The 20,113-nt window shown below is 39.6% G+C and overlaps 1 protein-coding gene across 2 annotated transcripts in view; it reads right to left on the bottom strand.

Moving 5' to 3' along the window:
- runx1t1 (RUNX1 partner transcriptional co-repressor 1) overlaps nt 1–20,113 on the bottom strand; it is a 64,753-nt gene that overhangs the window by 9,758 nt on the left and 34,882 nt on the right. For both annotated transcript variants that reach the window (XM_088928761.1, XM_088928762.1), the window contains exons 2-7: nt 14,932–15,069; nt 13,522–13,763; nt 11,537–11,626; nt 8,446–8,627; nt 4,470–4,720; nt 2,651–2,736 (exon numbers count right to left, since the gene is read on the bottom strand). In XM_088928761.1, the coding sequence (XP_088784887.1) occupies nt 2,651–2,736; nt 4,470–4,720; nt 8,446–8,627; nt 11,537–11,626; nt 13,522–13,763; nt 14,932–15,069 (989 nt within the window). The remainder of the gene's footprint in view (nt 1–2,650; nt 2,737–4,469; nt 4,721–8,445; nt 8,628–11,536; nt 11,627–13,521; nt 13,764–14,931; nt 15,070–20,113) is intronic.

Genomic DNA, 20,113 nt, shown 5'->3' with positions numbered 1-20,113 from the left:
GCCTGCAATTAAAAAAAAGTAATTTACTAATTCAGGGGTACTGGCAAGAACAGACTCCAAATTATTAAAACTGTGTTCATCCATACATTAGGGGGTTTCAATCAATTAATGACTAGCTGGGCCTGTAGGCAAAACCTTGTAAATCTAATTATGAAAGAAAGCTGCACAAAAAATAAATCTTGAAGAGTGTTGGAGATTATGAATAAAGAAGGAAAGACAACTATAAGATAAACTATTTTATACGATGCACTATTTCACTTCAAAATGAAGAAAAACCCAGCTTGGATTAACTCATCTGTGCTTTGCTTTGACAGTATTACTAGAGTTTAATTTACTATCTTATTCACAAGTAATATTTCATTTTCATTTTTTTCTTTCTGTATCATAGGAAATGGCTACATAGTGATTTCCTTATTTTTCTTAAATAGAAAATTGAAATAAATTGAATTTCTCTTCACCTGACAAAAACTAAGCCGGTGTTGTAAACCTTACTGACAAAACAAGCTGTATTAGTGACTCAGTTTAAAACTTAAAACTGTAAACTGAGACATTTCCAGGTGTTGAAATGTCAATTTCTTTTTGGATCTTTATTTTACACAGCCAAACAACATTAATCAATTAATTTAAAAAAAAGTTAAAGAAACATACATTTTCCGGACCACAGAAAACAGTCTCTCCCACTACCCTTCTTTCTTACTTGTCTCCACCCTTCCAAAGAAACATTTAGATGAAAAGCTATGAACACTCCCAGTACAGAAACTTCTGCCATCTAAATACCAAGATATGACTCAGAAAGGCTAACTTTCACATCAGCAAATATTTTCAACTGCCAAAATAAATGCATGTATATTTAACAAATAGTACGGTTATGAAACATTTTTAGTCAACCGAAATGTTATTCCTGTTTGTTCTAATCGTATTTCTATTTTAGTGATTTCCTTTCACCGAGATGTAGACTATTACCATAGATGCATGGAGATACATGTAGTTATGGCATTATAAAGACGAAATGATCACCAACAAAATGTCAAGATTATTAACCCTCAATATGTGTAAGAAAAAGAGAGAGAATGATACATAGCCTTGGATAGGTTATGTGGGATGAGTACAGTACACAAATAATTTTTAATTTTTTAATGGAAAATGTTGTAGGTCTTCCATCTTCCCTAATTACCACTAACACCCTTTATGTTGTGACAGTTGCATGTTTCAAACTTCATTTTGAAGTTTCAAACTTTGAGCTCTTCACGGTCGAAATTTGAGGGCAGAAATAGAGATAAATCTCAGAGTCTGAAGAACACTTTCCTGATGCTTTGAATTCGAACTGATATACAGTATATGTATTTTGGAGACCGGTGAGGCCAACTGAGAACAGTTTTCTGGTTTTGTCTGCTAGCACATACAGTACTAAAGGTGTCAATAGCGTGGAGTGTTGGCACATTTAAAAGGCACATCTGCAGAAAATTGGATTTCAGAATGAATTTCTTGTCATTTTTTCTCCCACAAAGTTTGTGTTAGTTTCAGAAGTTTCAGAAGTCATTCAAAACTGAAACAAAAGGCAATGTGCCCGCAACTTACAGATCCACACCCTGCCACAATTCAACCAAATTCAACATGTACAAATAGTAGAAGATTCAAAAACCTAAAAAAAAAAAAGGATTAAGCACTTTGAGGAAAGGCTATTATATAAATTCTTTACAGCAGGTATTTGATAGAACATTGACCTTCATCTTTAATAACTCCATAATTTTAGTCCGACACTTTGTTCGGTAAAGGATCAGTGATCCTTTACTTCAAGTTCATTTACACTGCAGGTTCTCCAGTTTTCCACCCCCACCTCCCAGAAACACGTGACTAGACTAACGGGGTGTTTGTGTCCTCGTGTATATGCCATGCAATGGACATGAACCCCGTTCAGCCTCAAACCCTGCATTTCTGGGATGGGCCCTGGGTAGCCAAGACCCTCACGTGTAATACTTCGGATTTTGGATGCATGAAAAGACAGTTTTGCATTGCTCCTGCAGTCTACTAGAGAAACAGGCCGATCTTCTTTAGCTGTTCCTTGAGGAGAGGGGTTTTAAATGTCTGTCTTAATGAGCGGCTGTGAGTCCCCCCCCCCCCATCATTGCAATGTTTTTTTTTGTGGGAATTTGGTATTGCAAGACGGCACAGACTGCACATCCTACGTATGTCTTTTGTTTTTCAATTACAGTTTGGACCCTCCCTTGAGAAGAGAAAAGCTGTACATGAGCTCTTGCTCTTTGGTTAATTTGCCCAGTTTCTCCTTGTGTTTGAGAATTGCAAAGCAATAAAGCTGGAACTGAAAAATACTGTATACATTATGTATCAGCATTTATCAGAGTCGCATGAAAGGGCTTGAAAAACACCTAAACATACCATGGCTGAAATACATTGTGTCCCAGAGGGCTTTAGCGGTAATTACAGCAGATGGAAGGACCAACAAAACATTAGCCTGAATCTTATTTTTTAATTCACATATTCACTCTCATCCAAGATTGCTGGTGAATTCTATACGCAGCGTGCAATACACCACTTTTGAACTGGGCTCCTAGTATTGTTGAAGAACGACTGTACATGCACAGACATACATTTTATTTTTAGTAATAAAAAATGTTATTACTTTTCTTACATGGTCAAGGTGCTTCCACTCCTCTGCCCATTCCCTGTCTGTAAGCCGATGATCAATCACTTCCTCCTGACGTGTGCCATGCATCCCTGCCAAGAGGGGAAAACGATTTTACTCACTAGTAGTGCCATTCTACTGGAAAACCTTTCTTCTTCCCCCATTATCCATCAGGTGAGTCGTGATCGTCTCTGCTTTTCTCATCACTTACACAAAAACCCGACACCTCCATTCCTCAAACAGTTCCCCTACTTTCCAACGCTGTCTGCGGGCGAGTCGCAGCCCATTACACTTACAAAGGGGTCTGTCAAGTAATAATAAACATACATCCTTGAGAAAATACATTCTGCCTTCATCTTTTTTTTTTCCCCCAGTATCGTAATAGGCAGTCCATTATGAACTGCACAAACGCCTCTCTGCAGGCACCTCTGATCTTGAACAGGAAACAAGTAGGCAGCAACAGGGCTTGCTGAGGCTTTTTATTACTTGTGTGGAAGACGAAAGAGGAACTTCATCTGATATCACCAGAGGTCTGTGTGGTACTTTTAATCCTACTGCTCTACAGCTTCGGAGCGTGGTATTGTCTCCTCTATGTGAAACTCTTCCATCCTTAAGAGCTTACCAGGAATAAACTACAATGAGCTTGTTATTTTTTTCTCTACTTCCTTGTTTATTTGGGAAATTAAAAGCAGTTACCCCTATATATATCCATATCTTCATTGGACCTTTGACCGATTGACTTTTGGCAAAGTGCCTTTTTCGCCCTACACTGACAGGCTGAAGAAAATGAACCTTTTTTTTCTTCTCTTAAGCAGAGAAGACCATGAGGAGACCTGATCCAATAATTCAAAATCCTCAAAGCAATTGCCAAAGTCAAATCAGTGGGCTTTTTCAGAATCAAAAGTGAAAAAAACTAACCAGAGGGTACAAGTCAAAACTTTGAGAACGTGCCTTTAAAAAAAACGAGACCAGGAGAACAAGCTACCCAGCCATGTGGTTGAAGCCGATGCCTTGATTTCCTTCAAGAAAAAACTGAATGAGTTCCTTGGATCAATTAGCTACTAACTACCAAACTGCCCAAGTTGTCTCCTCTCATTTGTAACTGGTTTTATGTTCAAAATACAATTGCCAATGGGCAGGGGCAGGCAGGATGTGATGAGCTGTGAGAAAATCCTCAGAGAGGCTTTCAGATGTATTAGTAAAGTCTAATTCAGCAAAAGAAGGTTGCAGTGCTTTATATTTCAGTTTGGAGTGGATTAATCACCCGTGTACCAGGCAGGCGGTTCAGAATCTGCTAATATCCAGTAGACAAAATTTTCCTGGGAAGATCCATTTGCCAATAGACTTCCCATCCCATCCTGTTTTACTTTGATTACAAGCATCAAACATTCAATTATTTCCGAGCATTACATCCAAACTGTCTCGCGCTGAAAAATATACATATACATAAATTTAGTTTGGTACTACTGATGCGAAAGCTTATTGTTTTCTGCTGTCACAATGTTCTGAACTGTGTTGTGTTGAATCTGATTGTGTGCTTTAAATATCAAGCAGTCTGCACAAAGGCTGAATTATCTTGTTGCTGCACTGGCGAGACGTACCCCATTTTCTAACTGTGACAATGACAAAAAGATAACCTAAAAGGCAGCACTGGAGGTGGGATTATCTGAGGGATGTGCTGGCTGCTAACTGTCCATTTGCAGAAAGAAGGTACAGTAGAGTCACAGCAGAAAAACCATGACGCGGTGAGCCTTTCAGAAACTACCATTCCCACTCATGTGAGGCCAGCTGGTTCCCCTTAGTTGCGCAGGCCTGAGATCCTTACCCAGAGGTCTGGCTCTGTCCCTGAGGTCCCTGTGGTTGGGGTGCCTGTACGAGTCCCTGTAGTGGTGGGCAATAGCCATGTCGTCCAGACGGTAGTGCTGAGGTGGAGGCGGTGTGGGGTGAGGCAGACCGTTGGGCTGGTAAGACAGGCCGTTATTTGGACTGTACCGCTGACCAGGGCTGATAGTGCAGGGCCTCTTGCTTGGGTGGTCTGAGTGCAAAGGCTCTCGATCAAAGCCATTCTCTTTGGTTCTGCAGGAGAGAAAAGTGAAAATTAATTGCAGTAAACTGCAGGGTGAATCAGAGGTTCACTGCATGTTTCTTGTTTCCCACCTCCATGCATGTTAAAGTAAACCACATTCTGCGAGACATTTTTTTCCCTCCCGTGTTTCTCAAACACTCATGGGTGATACAACATGTTGATTTTAGGGGCTTCCAAGTGCCTTATTAGGTAAAGGCTTAATAAAGTGCAAGTTCATCTCTCTGATCTAGGTGTCATGGGTTCGAGCCTGTCTCATGTTACTGGCATACAGGGATGGGGACATAATTGGTTCAGCTATGTAGTGGGATTAGTCATCCAAATCACCCGTAACACAGCGTAACTCGTAACACAGCGCCCCCTTCAGCTTCCTGGGACTGCCAGGCTTGTGGTGCTGTAAGGTGAGGGACGCCCCTCTCTTCCAATTGGCACTGAAGATCGTACGTGTAAGGTGTTAAAAGACGAGGTGGGTCTGACTACACTTCCTCATTCTCCCCCGTGTGCGCCTGCTGAGTTTGTAGTCATGAAATGAGACATGATGGGTATATAACAAAAATAACTGGCGATTCTACAAATAATAAATTCTGTCTTCATTGAATTTTTTATTTAAAATGGCCTGGTTATTTTGTTTGGCTGGTTTAATTTTTTTGTCTAATGCCAGTGATCCCAGGGACGCAAAAGCTTAATGGCTTTTCTAGTTCTATGCTATAATATTGTATTTACAGTCACCCAAAGCTGAAGTAGCTGATATGTTGTACATCAATAGAAATTTTGTACCAAGTTGAAATGGAGTAGGTACCTTCGTTGCTTTTTTTCTAAAAGTCCCCTATACCAATACAAACATGTAACATCACAGCCATGACCAAAGATGGAGCTTAAACCTTGGAGGACAACCATACATCCATTGGTTTTTGCAGTGTAAGGTGTTTTTGAATTTATTAAGTATTAAAATGAATTACATGTAGTAGTTATAGCAAACCACTGCAGTGCGCATGCATTTTTATTCATTGCTGGACTTGAAAACAGAAGCCGCATGGTTCCTCTGTTTTGCAGCGTTCATTATCTTTGCTGTGTTTCAGTGAAAGCTGAGCCAGTCCTGCTGACATACTGTATCTAGAAGTGGGAACCGGTACCAACAGCCACAAAGATTTCCAGGCAGCTGCAAACTACGACTCCATTCCAATGTCAAGTTTGGCGCTGGTTTAATGACGGATAGATCCCAATGTTATTACAGAAACAGATTGAACTTTTTAATGAGCCATTTTAATAGACTTCAAATCTCACTGTGACTGCTCATCCATGACAAGCCATATGTACCAAAACACCCCCCCCCACACACACACGCTACAGAGAATCTTTTTTCTCTCCTCCTCAAAGCAGCATTTTCACATTTACGTTTTTGCTCTTCATAACGGCTGCCTTAAGAGACATGGTTGCAATTTGCAAAGCTTTTTGTAGTAAGCCGAGTTCTCTGAAATGAGAGAAGAGGTGTAATTTTGCTGTCTTTAATGTGAGTACAGTATATCCTGCTATTATTCCTTAAAACTAATAAACAGTAAATAAAAAACACAAGGAGTCAGAAAAGAAAATATGTATTGCTTTTTTAACTCAATATGTGAATCATAATAATATCACAACCTTTTATTAGAATTTGTATTGTTTAAATAAAACATTCCAATTCTGCCTTTAACAAAGCAAAGCTAAGCAGAAAAAGAATAGCTTAGCAAGCCCGTTTGACCAGACAGCTCATCTGTATTTGTTATCATCTGTGTCCCAGGGCTCCATCTATATGTTTTATAGATTTTAGAATTATGCAAGAATTACAATAAGGAAAAGGCACACAAAAGTATTAACCAAAACCAGAAAGAGCTAATATGACAACTACTAACATTGATTTTTCTATACAGTGCGTAAAATGTTTTTTCCAGTTGGTGCTATACTTTTTCTGTTCTTGCAACTATTTACAATTTCTGTGAACATTAAAATGCTGCTTATTTTGGAAATAATTTATCATCCACACCTTTTTATTACAGAGTGATTGTAATGAAGATGTGCTCAAACAATCTTAAGAGAAAAGGTTTTGCAGATGCTCATTTGAGAACCTTCCCAGAGGATCAAAAAATCAAAAAATCACATTTTTCTTGATTTAAATTTCTGCCTTCTGGGTCTGAACGTTATTGACTCTGGCTTTAAACCACTATATAAATAGATCCCAAAAGAACCAGGGATTGCTAGTGATTCACCTGCCATTTACAAGCCCTTCTGAAGAAGTGAAACATGACTGGTAATGCAAAATGAGTAATGATTTCATCACAGCTCAACATGAACAACATTAGAGGACGTGGTGCTTCTCTGTAGAGAGCACATCACAAGCAATTCATAACATGGTCAGCACCACCAGAGCACCTTTGCAATTCTGAAACATAACAAAAAGACTTTCAAACAATGCCGATTTAAAGCCTAATTGCATTGTAAGACACATAAAATGAAAAACACATTCGCTTTTAATAAAAGCAATGCTTCCTTAAAAAAAAAAATCTTCATACACAAATACTTATACACATATTGGTCAGTACAATCTCCTACTTTAAATGAATAAACTCTGATATTCCTGGGCAGTTAAATTTATCCAACAAACACCATTTGTACTGATCAGGCTGTACTGATTGAAAAGTATCTCACATTAATGATTAATTAATGCAACAATGTATTCAAGTTAAGAAATAAATGGCAATCCTTTAACAAACATTGACACCTTGGGGACCTGATCCAAGTATTCAAAAGTATCCAAGTATCCAAAATTCAAACATCTCAAAGTCCTTGACAAAGGCAGGCCAGTGGACTTTTTCAGAACAAATAGGGAAACATGAACCAGAGAACACATGAAAACTATGTGGAAGTGAGAATAGTAAAGCTCCAGGTTAAACCATGCCTTTGAATCTGCTATCTCATTTTCTTCTTCTCTAGAAACAGCTGAATGAGATCCTTGGATTAATTACTAACTACCATCCCAGCTAAATGGGCAAAATGGAAAAATTTCTCATCACAGAAATTGTAATGGGAAAATCAAGTCTGGCGGAAAGTCACAGAGGCGGCACGCTGGCATAGTGGGGGGCAGTGCTGCCTTGCAGCGCTGGGGCCCTGGGTTCAGCTCCTGAAGTGCTTTGTGTGGGGAGCTTGCATGTTCTAGCCGTAGTCACGTGGGTTTATTCCAACAGTCCAAAGACATACCATGTTAACTGGCTTCTGGCAAAAACGGCCCCGGTGCGAGTGCCTGTATTGTCCCTGTGTGTGCTGTGATGGACTGGGGTTCTGTCCAGGGTACGGTATAATAATAATAATATAATAATAATAACAACATCACTTTATTAACCCTTTACAATTTCTTGCATTAGGAATTATCTTTTCGCATACCCCAGCTTGTGAGACACACAGATAGGGAGAGAGCCTGAGAGCGCAGGGTCTGCCATTGTACGGCGCCCCTGGAGCAGTTGGGGTTAAGGGCCTTGCTCAGGGGCCCAACGGAGTAGGATTTCTCTGCTGGCTGCGGGATTTGAACCGGCAACCTTCCAGCCACAGGCGCAGATCCTTAGCCACAGAGCCACCGCTCCCCCCCACCCCCCGCAACCCCGAATGGGATACAGTGGTAAGAAAATGGGTAGATGGGAGGATAATAAGAGCCACGGTTGGCAACAGGTGGCCTGCAGCCAGGCCTCACCTGTCTGGGGTCCTCCTCTTGCCGTTCTCGTTGACGTCCAGCAGCAGGTCGGAGGAGTCGATGGGGGAGGTGGTGCTGGTGTCCAGGAGCAGCTGCTCGTGCTGAGCGAGGTACTGGGCCGGGTTCTGCTTGGCCAGCCGCGCACAGTGCAAGAGCTCACGCTGGAGCAGCGGCAGGTTAGCCTGGCGAGGGGGAGAGAGGAGGAAGCGGTCAGGCTCGGCCCCTCCAAAACACCCGCCTTTCACAGAGCACGGGGGAAGATCCTCCGGCTCTTGGCCCAATCCCGACTCTTCTGTTTTTCTTTCTGCGTTTTCCTGCACATATTCGAGATATTTGGGATCTTATTTTTTATGATCCTTAGGCTTTTTTTTTATTATTATTCAAAATCAGGTATAAATATAGAAGCCAATTTAAAAGAAAAACAGCTGTACTTAAATGGTTCATTTCACTAAATGCTTTAAATGAGCTGAACACTGACAAGTTGAAAAGGAATTCAACATAGCATCTTTACTGTGGGTAAAAATATAATTTTGTTTTGCTTTAAGTAGTTCAGACAGTTATTACAATCAATTTAACCTGATGCTCGGTGACGGGGATGTTGAAACGACTGCATTCCCATAGCAGTCGACTGTACAGCAGTTTTAGAAAAGGTCCTTATAGACAACATCTTGGAAATTAAAAATGGGGCTGATCTATGTTAAGAGATTACTATAATTAAAGAACTTGGATTTTCCTTAATTACAGACATGCTGTAGGCATCTGTGATGCACTTCTTGGCTAATTATGATGTGTGTGAGGCTCCAACATTTCTTCTTCGAGTTAAAATTGTCCTTCTAGTTTAATCAGGGGAAAAAAAATAAAACAAAATAAAAAATAGAATGAAAACAGTTAGTGAAAAATACTCATTCACCAATAGTTCTGATGTGTCACTAACAGTTAATGATGATCAGTACAGCAAACCTTAGTGTCTCATTTACCACAGGACCTTTAATTGGAAGCCCTAAAAGAACATGTCTGGTCTATGATCAGTTGTGCAAAACTGGAATAAAAAACCCGACTACCCCCGTGTAAAGGTTAATCTTAAAAACAAAAAGTTAAAGATTACCCCTCTGCCCAAATTTCGAAAGTACATTTGCCAGTCATTTTAAATTTCATTCATAATCTATTCAAAAATAGATTGTATTGCATGTAAATTGTCGGAAACAGATTCCACACAGCCACCCCAGAGCAAAGCATTCCTGAAGTGATAATTAGTGGGACGTCACCAGGCGGTATGCATCTTGTGGGCAGATGTTTTTGGCACAGCTCAATGTGATCACATCCAGTCTCGTTAGACTTCACTTTTGTTACTCAATTCACGGTTGAGTCAAACTATTAAAAAAAAATACTCCTTGCACCGAGAAACTGGGCTTTACTAGTTGATGTGCAGAATGTTCTTCCGTGATAAAATAAAAAAAAACCATCACCTTCAGCATTTTGTGTAGCTGATTTTTCTTTCTGCAGTTTGAAAAGATGCTGGAGTTTAAAAATGTCAAACTGCAGCTGGAGATAACATTCAGCCATTACTGATATTCTAATCTGGCTTCCAAGCAGTCCAAGACGAAAGGAAAAAAAAAACACCATGACAGTGCTCACAAAAGCAAAACAATACAAACAAGATAATTTTTTTGTCACAAATCTGTAGTTCTCTTCTTAAGTGTGTGCCTTTTCCTAGAGGATGTCTTGCAGCCAGACTTTCATGTATTAACAATACAAAATGAGAAGCTTTCAGTAAAATCTGTTTAATTGACTCTACAAACAGACTTTTCAAATTCAAAAAATATGGCAATACAAAGCAATTTTGTTTACTCTAATTTTGGTGCCAGATTAGGTAATTAGAATGGTGTCTAATATCCTTCCAGTAAATGTTTCTCCATAAACGCAAATAAGAAGAGAGGGTCTGTGGGTTACATTAGCCTAATGAAAACAAGACTTTAATGCATATTGTTACAGCTGCGTTTGAATGCACTTATTAAGGCCCATGTTCCCACAACCATATGGTATTTGTCATTAAAGGCTCCTTTGAGGAAAAGCACTAAAATTAGAAAAAAAGTTACATCTTTGATTCCAACTATCCCAACTAAACGATATGGTAACCATATGGCATTCAGCAGTGAGAGAAGGATCTCCAAGTGTCCTTGTCTGATTCTTCACCTCTGTGAGCTGAAAACTTGACCCTAATGGGAACAATTTTCGCAACAATGAAAGACCCGGGAGTTTTTAGAACAAAAAACTAATTTGATGATGAAATCTTTTAAAACTTCCCTCTGTGAGTGATAACGTGCCAGCAAAAAGCTTTGAGGACATACAGTACAGAATGTATCTGTTTGCAAGTGACTTGTATGTTAAGCAAACAATCTTCCTTAAAACTTTTGGGACGGTTACCAAATATTTTAAAATCAAAATGAGCACTAATGAAGTTTTTGTCCTGCAGTAAAATGTCATCATGTACAAAATGGAATGCAATGCTTACAGTTTCAAATATGAAGATTAACTGGTCATCTTATATCTTATGTCGTGAAACAGGTACAAAAAATGCATTTACCACACAACTCCAATCCCAAACAACAATTTTCTTTTTTTTTCATGGTAAATAGGATTTTGGATGACACTATTGCTTTTCAAAGCTCTATAAGTGAACAACATACTTTAAATAAAAAGTATGAATGTTTTGGTACTAAAACTGTAACTATAATAATATACATATATATATATAGTAGTATATAGTGTATACTAGGTAAAAGGAATTTAACCCATAGCTAAATTTATAATTAACAAGCCTTTGCTTGCCTTTAAGGTTACGGAGATTCAAAATATAGCTCAGGGAAGAAAATCTGCCTGAAAAACAAAATCCTAGAGGACAAGAAACTCAATGCCTCTTGGCCCACTGGAATCCCTGTATCCATTTAAGAGCTAAGAGGGAAGACGCTACAGTTCAGTTTTCTTTCTTTCTTCTAAACACTCTTAAAAAAAAATCAAAAGAAATATGCACATCTGTGACTTATCTACAGCAGTGTTTAAATAGTTTCCAGACCACTGAGTTGTGCAATACCTTCAGAAATGGGATGACAAAAGGTCGCAGTGGGAAATTCGTAGCTTCTTGCAGTTTGGAGTGAAATTCTTCAATGGTTAAGGTAGAGTTCTACAGGAAAAAAAAATACACATATAAATACATATGAAAAACATTATGCGGTGATATTACTGATTGGAAGCAAAATCATATCCTGTAGAAGATTGAATGATTGAGGATGTAGAGCCTTAATAGGGAACACATGGTAAACAACAGAACAGCTCATTGGTAACTCATTTCTCTTGGTTCTGAACTTGTTTAAATTCATTCAAAAAGGCCACCAAGTGAATTAAGTGAATTTTAATCATATTGTTTTATATGATTAAAATATTTCAGTGAAGTAATGTGTATATACTGTATATATTGTTTAAAAATGATCTTTTCCAAACGCACAAGCTGTCACAGATGGAAAATTTGCAGAGGGAAACGTGAAGAAATGTTTTCTGTAATGCTTCTTGAGTATACAGCGTGTCATTTTGTTAGTACATTTATCCCAACTGGTATGTCATTGAGCGGTCTTTTCCCTTCACTCTATTTAATCTTTAAAACCCATTTTTCATCTGCACCATGACTGTCTATCTGTTTAAACATACAGATAGTATTGTAAGTCTATTTAAAAATAATTATAAAAAACATAGCATACTCCTTATTTCCCAGGTCTAAATTTTGTTACATTACACTTACATCTGTTCGCACAGATTGCAGAAGCTTATTTTGACAGCCAGGAATTCTCCTGAGCTTTTACTTAGCATTCCAAGCGCTAATTAAGTGTGTCATGCTTTTCAATAAAGGAAGGGAAAGTGAGAACTCAGGAGAGTGGAGGAAACTAGACAGACAATAGAGGAAATCAGGAGGACAAACTAAAGCCACACTTGGAGGTACTCAGAGAAAAACAAACAAAAGAAACAGCCAATATATCTAAACTATTTAGTCAGATTATTTGTCATCATGCATGTGGGTTTCACCGCTAAACTGCTAAACTGATGATATCCGTTTTCCATCTGTGTAACACTGCTCGGTTAAGACCCTTGCTCCATTTGCTGTTTAAATATGATTTTATTTGATAAACAAGATTTTATTTAATCCAGATTCGACACATTAACACCTGTCTTAACACCTGGTATCCCCTAAGGTACCAGAATGGACATACTGCATCACGTATGATCACTAAAACTACGCTGCATCAGCTTATAACTCCCAACCTACTGTATGTAAATCACATGCATACAGCTCTTAAGGATCATTTTATGGCAGAGACGTCCAGTATTGTTCTTGGACAGCAAGTGTCTAAGCAGGTTTTAATTCAAACTCAAATCTTAATGAGCTAAACCAGCTCACTTTTGTCCCAAATGGACCCATTTAACAACTTCTCAGTTATTCAGGTTCAGAGGCTTTAGAAAACCTACAAATCCTGCAGACACAATAGCTCTCCAGGAACTATTTTGCATTAGTACGGCCCAGCCATAATCTGACATCTGATTATTAAAGACTGGGCATATGCTTACCAGGTACCATATCTGTGGACCTCACTGCCCATATCCATTAGAGACTCTGCAACTCTCTACATTTTTTAAAACAATTTTTAAAATTTCTTATACATTTTTTAAAATGTATAACTTGTCATGTGTGATTTAGTTTCACCCGGCTTTATTGGATCAATTCTCAGTGTTCTTTTTGTTACATTTCAGATGTGCACTATTATAGTGGCTTACTATAATAGTTACCCATTGCTTACTGGGATAGGCACCAGTCCCTCCACGGCCCTGAATTGGAAGAGGCGGACAGAGAAAGGACTGATAAATCCCAAAGCAGTGGAGAGCGTAGGAAACCCTCCAACTAAAGTCCGCAGACTATGAGAGATGCTGTAACGGCCGCCTAGTGTTGGCACACGCTGCTTGTGCTGAGAATCTCAAGGTACGAGCGAAGCTGCGAAGGGCCGGCCTTCCACATACGCGGCTCTGACTTACCACGAGCCCTAGCACGAGCGTGCGCACCCGCTCGCCGATCTCCGGTGAGATGTCGTTGCCAAACTGCTGCAGGGTGGTGAGGAAACGCTTCAGCTTGCTGAGCTGCCGGGCACCGCAGGCGGGTGGCAACTGCTGATTGGCTAGCGAAGAGGAGGAGGATGAGGAAGGTCCGTTACTAAAGCCGTTAGGCGGAGAGGGGGCTCCATTTAATGCTGTGGGAGAATGGCTGGTGCCATTTGTTACTGCATAAAAAAGAACAAAAAAGTAACTTATCACAACAGAAACAAGGAAAACTCTTAACCTGGTGAACTCCACCGTACGTACAACTGGTTGTGTAAGCACTAAGAGGTTTATTGTTTCACCTTTTAGGTCCGTTAAGTAAATACCACTCCAGGAAAGTGGAAGGTGATTGTATATCCAATTTGGCATCATTATCATTGGGTTAAGTGGGACAAAATGTTGAATAATCACTAAAACATTCCATTATTGAAGATTGTGCTTTTTTTTAAAAAAGGAATTTTACCCCAGTGTGGAAAGACTTTTTCTTCGCAAACCGCAAACTGAGGACATCGCCATTAACGAGGAGCTGCATGCCTATATTTTAACCAATGATGGATTTCTCCACACAAAACTCAAGACAAGGATGCTGATGAGCTCTTGAAACGAAGCGTTCAAACGTCTAAGGCAAGCAGCACAAAATCTGAATTGTTAATGAGAACATGCTGCATATTTTGCTCCTGCTGAACACTGAACACTTTCACAACACTGCAGCAAAAAAAAAATTCTCAGCCCCCATCTGTTAACAATTAAATAGAGGAAAATCAAAGTAGTTGCTTTGTAAAGCAGTCAGAATCTATAATTAGTGGTTGATCCCTAACCTGTTGCCCATCCTATCACACCACAAATACTGTAGAGGAAGGACGCTTACTACAGTGAAACAATGTTAAAATCATCTATCTTTATAGGAGGAAGATAAAGATTTTCAACACCTGTGGACTGAACATTGAAACTGAAACCTGTACCTATGGGTTCTTATCCAACACAGCTATTTTTGTGCCATTTCTTTTCCGTTTAAAGTTCACACTCTCCTATATTAGCATGCTTTCCTACAGCACACTGACTCAGTGCTGAGAGTGAAAAGAAACAAAACAAATAACGCTAAATGATTTATTAAAAAAACAGATACAGTATATTCATATTAGGGAAATAAGGTGCATTACAATCACAAGGTATAAAGGGCACAAAAAACATATGCGTTGATAAGCAACTAGACAAGCTTTCACACAAGGATGTGCGGATTTCTTTTTCACTGCCGATAATCGATGGGGTGGAGGGAACTCATGTGAAAACAGCAAAAAAAAAAACACTGATTGAGGAGGAAAGAAAAGAAGAGCGGCGATTGACATTTACGTGTGGTAGGGGTGAAGGAGCTGGTCCTTGGGACTCCTTGCGTGGTGGGAGGAGGTGGCATCGTTGGTGGTGTCAACCTGGATTGCGCCTTCACATCAGCAGGTGAGTCTGGCATTGTGGAGTGCTTCTCAGTGCGATCTGGAGCGAGGGAGACAAGCCGCGGCGGTAAGCGCCCTGTGCAGAGCAGACCATGCCCTTCGCAGAACAAAAGACATCGCCGGGCTCCAAAACAAAACACTTGAGGCAGAAACATAACAAGTGTCCTGAGCTGCATTACATCTCCAAATTCCCCCCCCCCCCCAATCAAAGCGCTGCTGAAAGGTGAGCCTCAGATGTTACTGCCTCATTAGTCGAGCTCAAAGATGATCACCACGTTTCTGCTGCGTGGCAAGCAGATGCTTCCCTTTGGTAATGACAGCCCCACCCCCACTTCCCCAAATCACAGTGGCACGTTTAAATGCCTCGATATTTCAGCAGAACAATAATAACAAAAAAATTTGAAAGAGGCTGCAGTAAATCCCCTGGTGACTGCAAACCTGATGCTCTGTTGTGCAAGTGAGATCCAGGGCCCGTGTTATGTTAGCTGACAACGACTGGTATCATCTTTGATACACAACGACACCTGCGGCTAACTGAGTCTTTTGTTTAAGCTGTGGTGTTTCATGAATTGCACTTTGTATATAAACAACACATTTATTCTTTGGGGAGCTTATTTTTCAGTTGGAGATATTTTTTTATTAAAAACGAGTGGTTCCATCACGTTGTACGTGCAGATTATGCTCTGTAAGCTTAGCATGGGCACTGGATAAACCAGTGGAATATTTTCCTGAAAAGTAACCGCTGCTTTCAGAATTCTTCATTTAGCTTTTTTGCAATGTATTGTTGCTGAATGGAAGTGTGGGCTTTCACCACACACAGACTCTTTCTTTGACCTGGAACACAAATTGACTGTAATCAAGCCAAGGGCCATAAATGCTCCAGACAGACGGTATCCAGTCTGATAAACAGTTCTCCGAGTCTCTCTCTGGAAGATCTCTGCCACACCTCCGATGGTGTAAAGAAGGACTTATGAAAGAACAGCTGTCCAGTGCTGGTTTGCAATGAACAATGGAAATTGTAAGCCTCATGATGGTTAACATAAATATTTAAGCACAGCGGAAATTGATAACTTAAGCTCCTTAAATAAGTAGATGCTTTTAAAATGTGCTAAACAAGTATGCTGTGACAATGATTTTATTTACAGCACCGTCTAAGTGAGTGGGCAGACATTATTCAGCTACGAGCCAGTGGCTGCCTCGCATTTACATTGTCAGAATGCATTTCATTGTCCTAGTATTAAGCTTATTTACTCCGCATTTAATTAAGGGGGAAAAAAAATGATTCCCGATTTAATGTGGCAATCCACTCCATGCACACTAAATAAAATCTTACGACTTTGCTCTCTTATGACTACCCAGCAAAAGTGGCGACTTTAAAGATTCCTGGATACAGTTCAAGCAATTATTATTATGCTGACACAGGAGCAAAGTGGGGATGAAAGTACAGGCAGTAATGCTGAAGGGGGATTCTACAGCTGGGGTCTGAGAAAAGGTTACATTTACATGAAAGGAGCTGCACTTTTTAGCACAGCCCAGGACCTGACCAAGTGACATACAAACGTACCCACCAGTGAGGATGGTAATTAGCCCTGGGTGGTGAGTTTGTTTTGTAGCTCTGCCCTCTCAATCTGATGTGCATGAAATGTAAACAGCTTACCGCATGCTGTAATAGCATTAATTCCTTGCCATTAATCTAAGATTGGATACACACAGATGCATATTCCATTCAGCTAAGAGGAGATATGCAGCAGACTGGGGCTGAAATTAATTTATCTGTCTCAAACCCCAGCACTCGCCCTGTACGATTACTTCACGTGACGACTTCTTAATTAGGTTACACCTTGAAGCCAGAGAGCTCTTCTATTATCAAGACATCAACCCACGCTGATATAAAAGAATTTTTGAACAAAATGAGTCAATTTACACGAAGCCACAACTTCTTTCTACTCTAGGATTTTCATGCTTTGTTTGGCTACTGTAATTGTAACAAAACCAGAGACCACAAAGTTTTAAGGTCAGTGGAACGAAAGTCGAGACAAAAACTTTTCTCTCCATCGCTCTTCAGTCACTTCAGCCACATTGGAGCCCTGGCACACAAACTGCCAATGGTAACGCATTCACATGCTAAATGGGGTAATTGAGCAATAGATACACATGCAAAAAAGGAATGAATAGACAAGAAATCATTTAACAAGCATAAATACAACACTCATTCCATGCCTAACTACTGTATGCTATTTGTCCTCACCTGTAAGTTTGCTTTTATATTCAAAAATATACTACTACTCTGGAATCCCATGAAAATGGGAAAGACTTCCGATCAGTAAACAGTTATGGTAAACCGAACACTAACTAGAGAACTAGAGTATTGACCAGACATTGACGTCACAGAGAATCAGAATCTCTCCACTTGACAGCTGTGTTTAGAAAGACAAGAACTGAAGTCTCCTGGTATTGTTGTGCAAGAAAAAAACCCTTGAGTATGCAGTACGCTTTTTTATCACCTGAAAAACAAGCCAGATGTATTTTTGTTTTCTCCAGCTTCACTTTAATGCTGCATTTCTTGGTACTATCTTTTTAATTCCTACACATGAAAGGAAATCGAAACCATCTCTCCGAATCGCATCCCTATATGCGTTTTACCCACTTAATATGCCGCCAAACTTCGCTTCACCGGTCTGTTAGATGTGCCACACAGCTAGCACAACACCCTTCCCAAATAAAGGAAAGCCTTTCCGAGGCGGTACGACAGGGAAGAGGCCTGCCAGGGCTAGCTGCGAGATAGCGACTGGGAATTTCTCATCCATCTGGTTCCCATTCCCCCAACACTTGTGCTGAACTGTTACAGAAGGACGGCAACGCACCAGATCCAAAACACATGGGAGAGGGCTGACAGATACTGCAGTCATAATCTGCTGTGTGCACATCAAGCCACTTCCCTTGCCCTAGTTCTGCTTCCACAGATACCTATGCTTTCAAGGAACAGATAGGCGGCGCCAGGACTGCAAAGCAAAACAATCCCTACCACTCACCCACACCATAGGATTTCAGTATGGGCTACAGTGGCAGAAGAGGAACTTAATTTCCCGGGGCCAGATCCAGCACTCAAAATCCTCCTTATACCGTACAATAGGACTCCCTGGTTTTCAAAGTGCTGAGTAGTCTCAGAGCAAATAGTTTCTTCAGCTGGGCGTGTCAGGAGTTTGGTTCACATGTCTGAAGTCAGACCAGGACAAGGAACCTAAGCGCAGAAACCTTTGAAAATGACAACAAACTAGACCATCTGTAACTCATTGAGTGCCTCTTTCTACAACCGCTTCATGATGGAGATGGATGATGAAACAATGACTTAGTCTTAATTCACGCACATACTGAAAAAATCTCTCTCACAGGAAATGGGATTTGAGCTAAATTCAGAAAATGTGGCTTAAATATACAGTTGTCACTTCTATGTTCTGGATGCTTTGTAAAACCCTTTCAAACATGGATATTAAACTTACTCGTCCCCATTTACCTGAGATGGATGGATATTCAAGTACTACGTAACAGATTTACTTCAGTACGCTTGTCAATTTTTATTCTCAAACCTACTTTCTAAATTTTAAGCAATCACTTCTGTAAAGAAGGTATGCTGAGTTTTGGTGGTAAAATTTAGTATTTGCGTAACACAAAGCTTTCAACCAGCAAACGCCTTCAAAATTCTAGTGTTTACTTCATCTTCATCAAAGTCACCATCAGAAAAAATAAAACTATACAATTTGGGCCTCTGTTCTGCTACCTGAAGATTCTGCGTAATCAACATAAATGACAAAGAACAATATCAAATCACTGTGGAAGCCTGATTTTTCTAGATTAAGCAGCAAAATATAAACTGCTACCAATATGATGCCTGAAACACTAACAGTAAGTTTCTTTGAGATGACATTTAACTATCTTACAAACCATGTATTTAATAGCATTTTGATTTAGTACATTAAATTCTATTTTTAATGTGCCTAAAATAAAAAAATACAGGTATATAGATACACATTACAAGTGGTTTCAGACACTAGGTTAATTTCTTTGCCTTTTTCCAAGCTACAGTACATGTACTTCACCTTTGGGAAAGGATACTGTCTGAAGAAAGCATACTGGATTTAAATGCAGTCTAGAACCAAATGCAGAATAAATAAATATTTAATTGGCAACATTAAGACAGATATTGAAATAGTAAGTGATTTAGTGTAGAATTGCAAAGTGCTTTCAATTACGCATGCAGAGAATTTTTTAAATACATTTAGAACCACTGCATAGGCAATTTAGACAGCCATTAACAGAGGCCATTCAGTGCACTAAAGACTTTAACTTCACATGCTGCTAATGTTTTTCATTACTTAAGAGCAACATTACAGATCAGCTTGTTATAGGATTAAAGTAAGTTTTATGTATTGATCTCCTAGTCCCAGTTCTTGTAATGCCCGTCTTGAGGTAACTATTAACATTTATTTTCAGATTACATTTATGGGTTTGCTACCTTTCCATGGTGATATACTTGGACGACACACTGATAGATTAAATAATTTTAACAGGAGGAAATACTGTAATTACCACAAGGCTATACCAACCTAATGTCTGAGATGCTCCATTGGATGGTACAATCTAAAAAATAAGCACAAGGTAATCAAACAGCTCACGACTCATTGTGCCCATAAGGCTTTGGATTTGCCTACACAACCTCCGACACATTCCTGTGCAGTAACATCACACTAGTTAATTTAAGTTACCTAAGCAATGAGCTGTACAGTTGCAAATGAATAAACATCAGAACGTTAATGCTGAGAGATCGAGACGTGTTTTTTCCCCCGAATTAAACAAAGAATTGCAGCCATGAACGCCTTCCTTGTGATCGATGTAACTCACGAACTGCCTGTGTATATATTCTTCTCATACCAATTTAACCTTATTTACACTAAAATCTTGGCTCTTGCACTGCCTGTTAGAGTGAGGAGAAGAATCTTTCTTGAGCTTTTTGAAGCAGTTGAGCAAATGTCTGCACTTCAGCTCCAGTCCCTCGACTCCTGCTGTTTTATAGTAATTAGCTTTGT

Source organism: Atractosteus spatula, chromosome 12, assembly GCF_055471065.1.
Source record: "Atractosteus spatula isolate fAtrSpa1 chromosome 12, fAtrSpa1.hap1, whole genome shotgun sequence".
Lineage (NCBI taxonomy): Eukaryota > Metazoa > Chordata > Actinopteri > Semionotiformes > Lepisosteidae > Atractosteus > Atractosteus spatula.
This window is presented reverse-complemented; position numbering and strand designations above follow the sequence as displayed.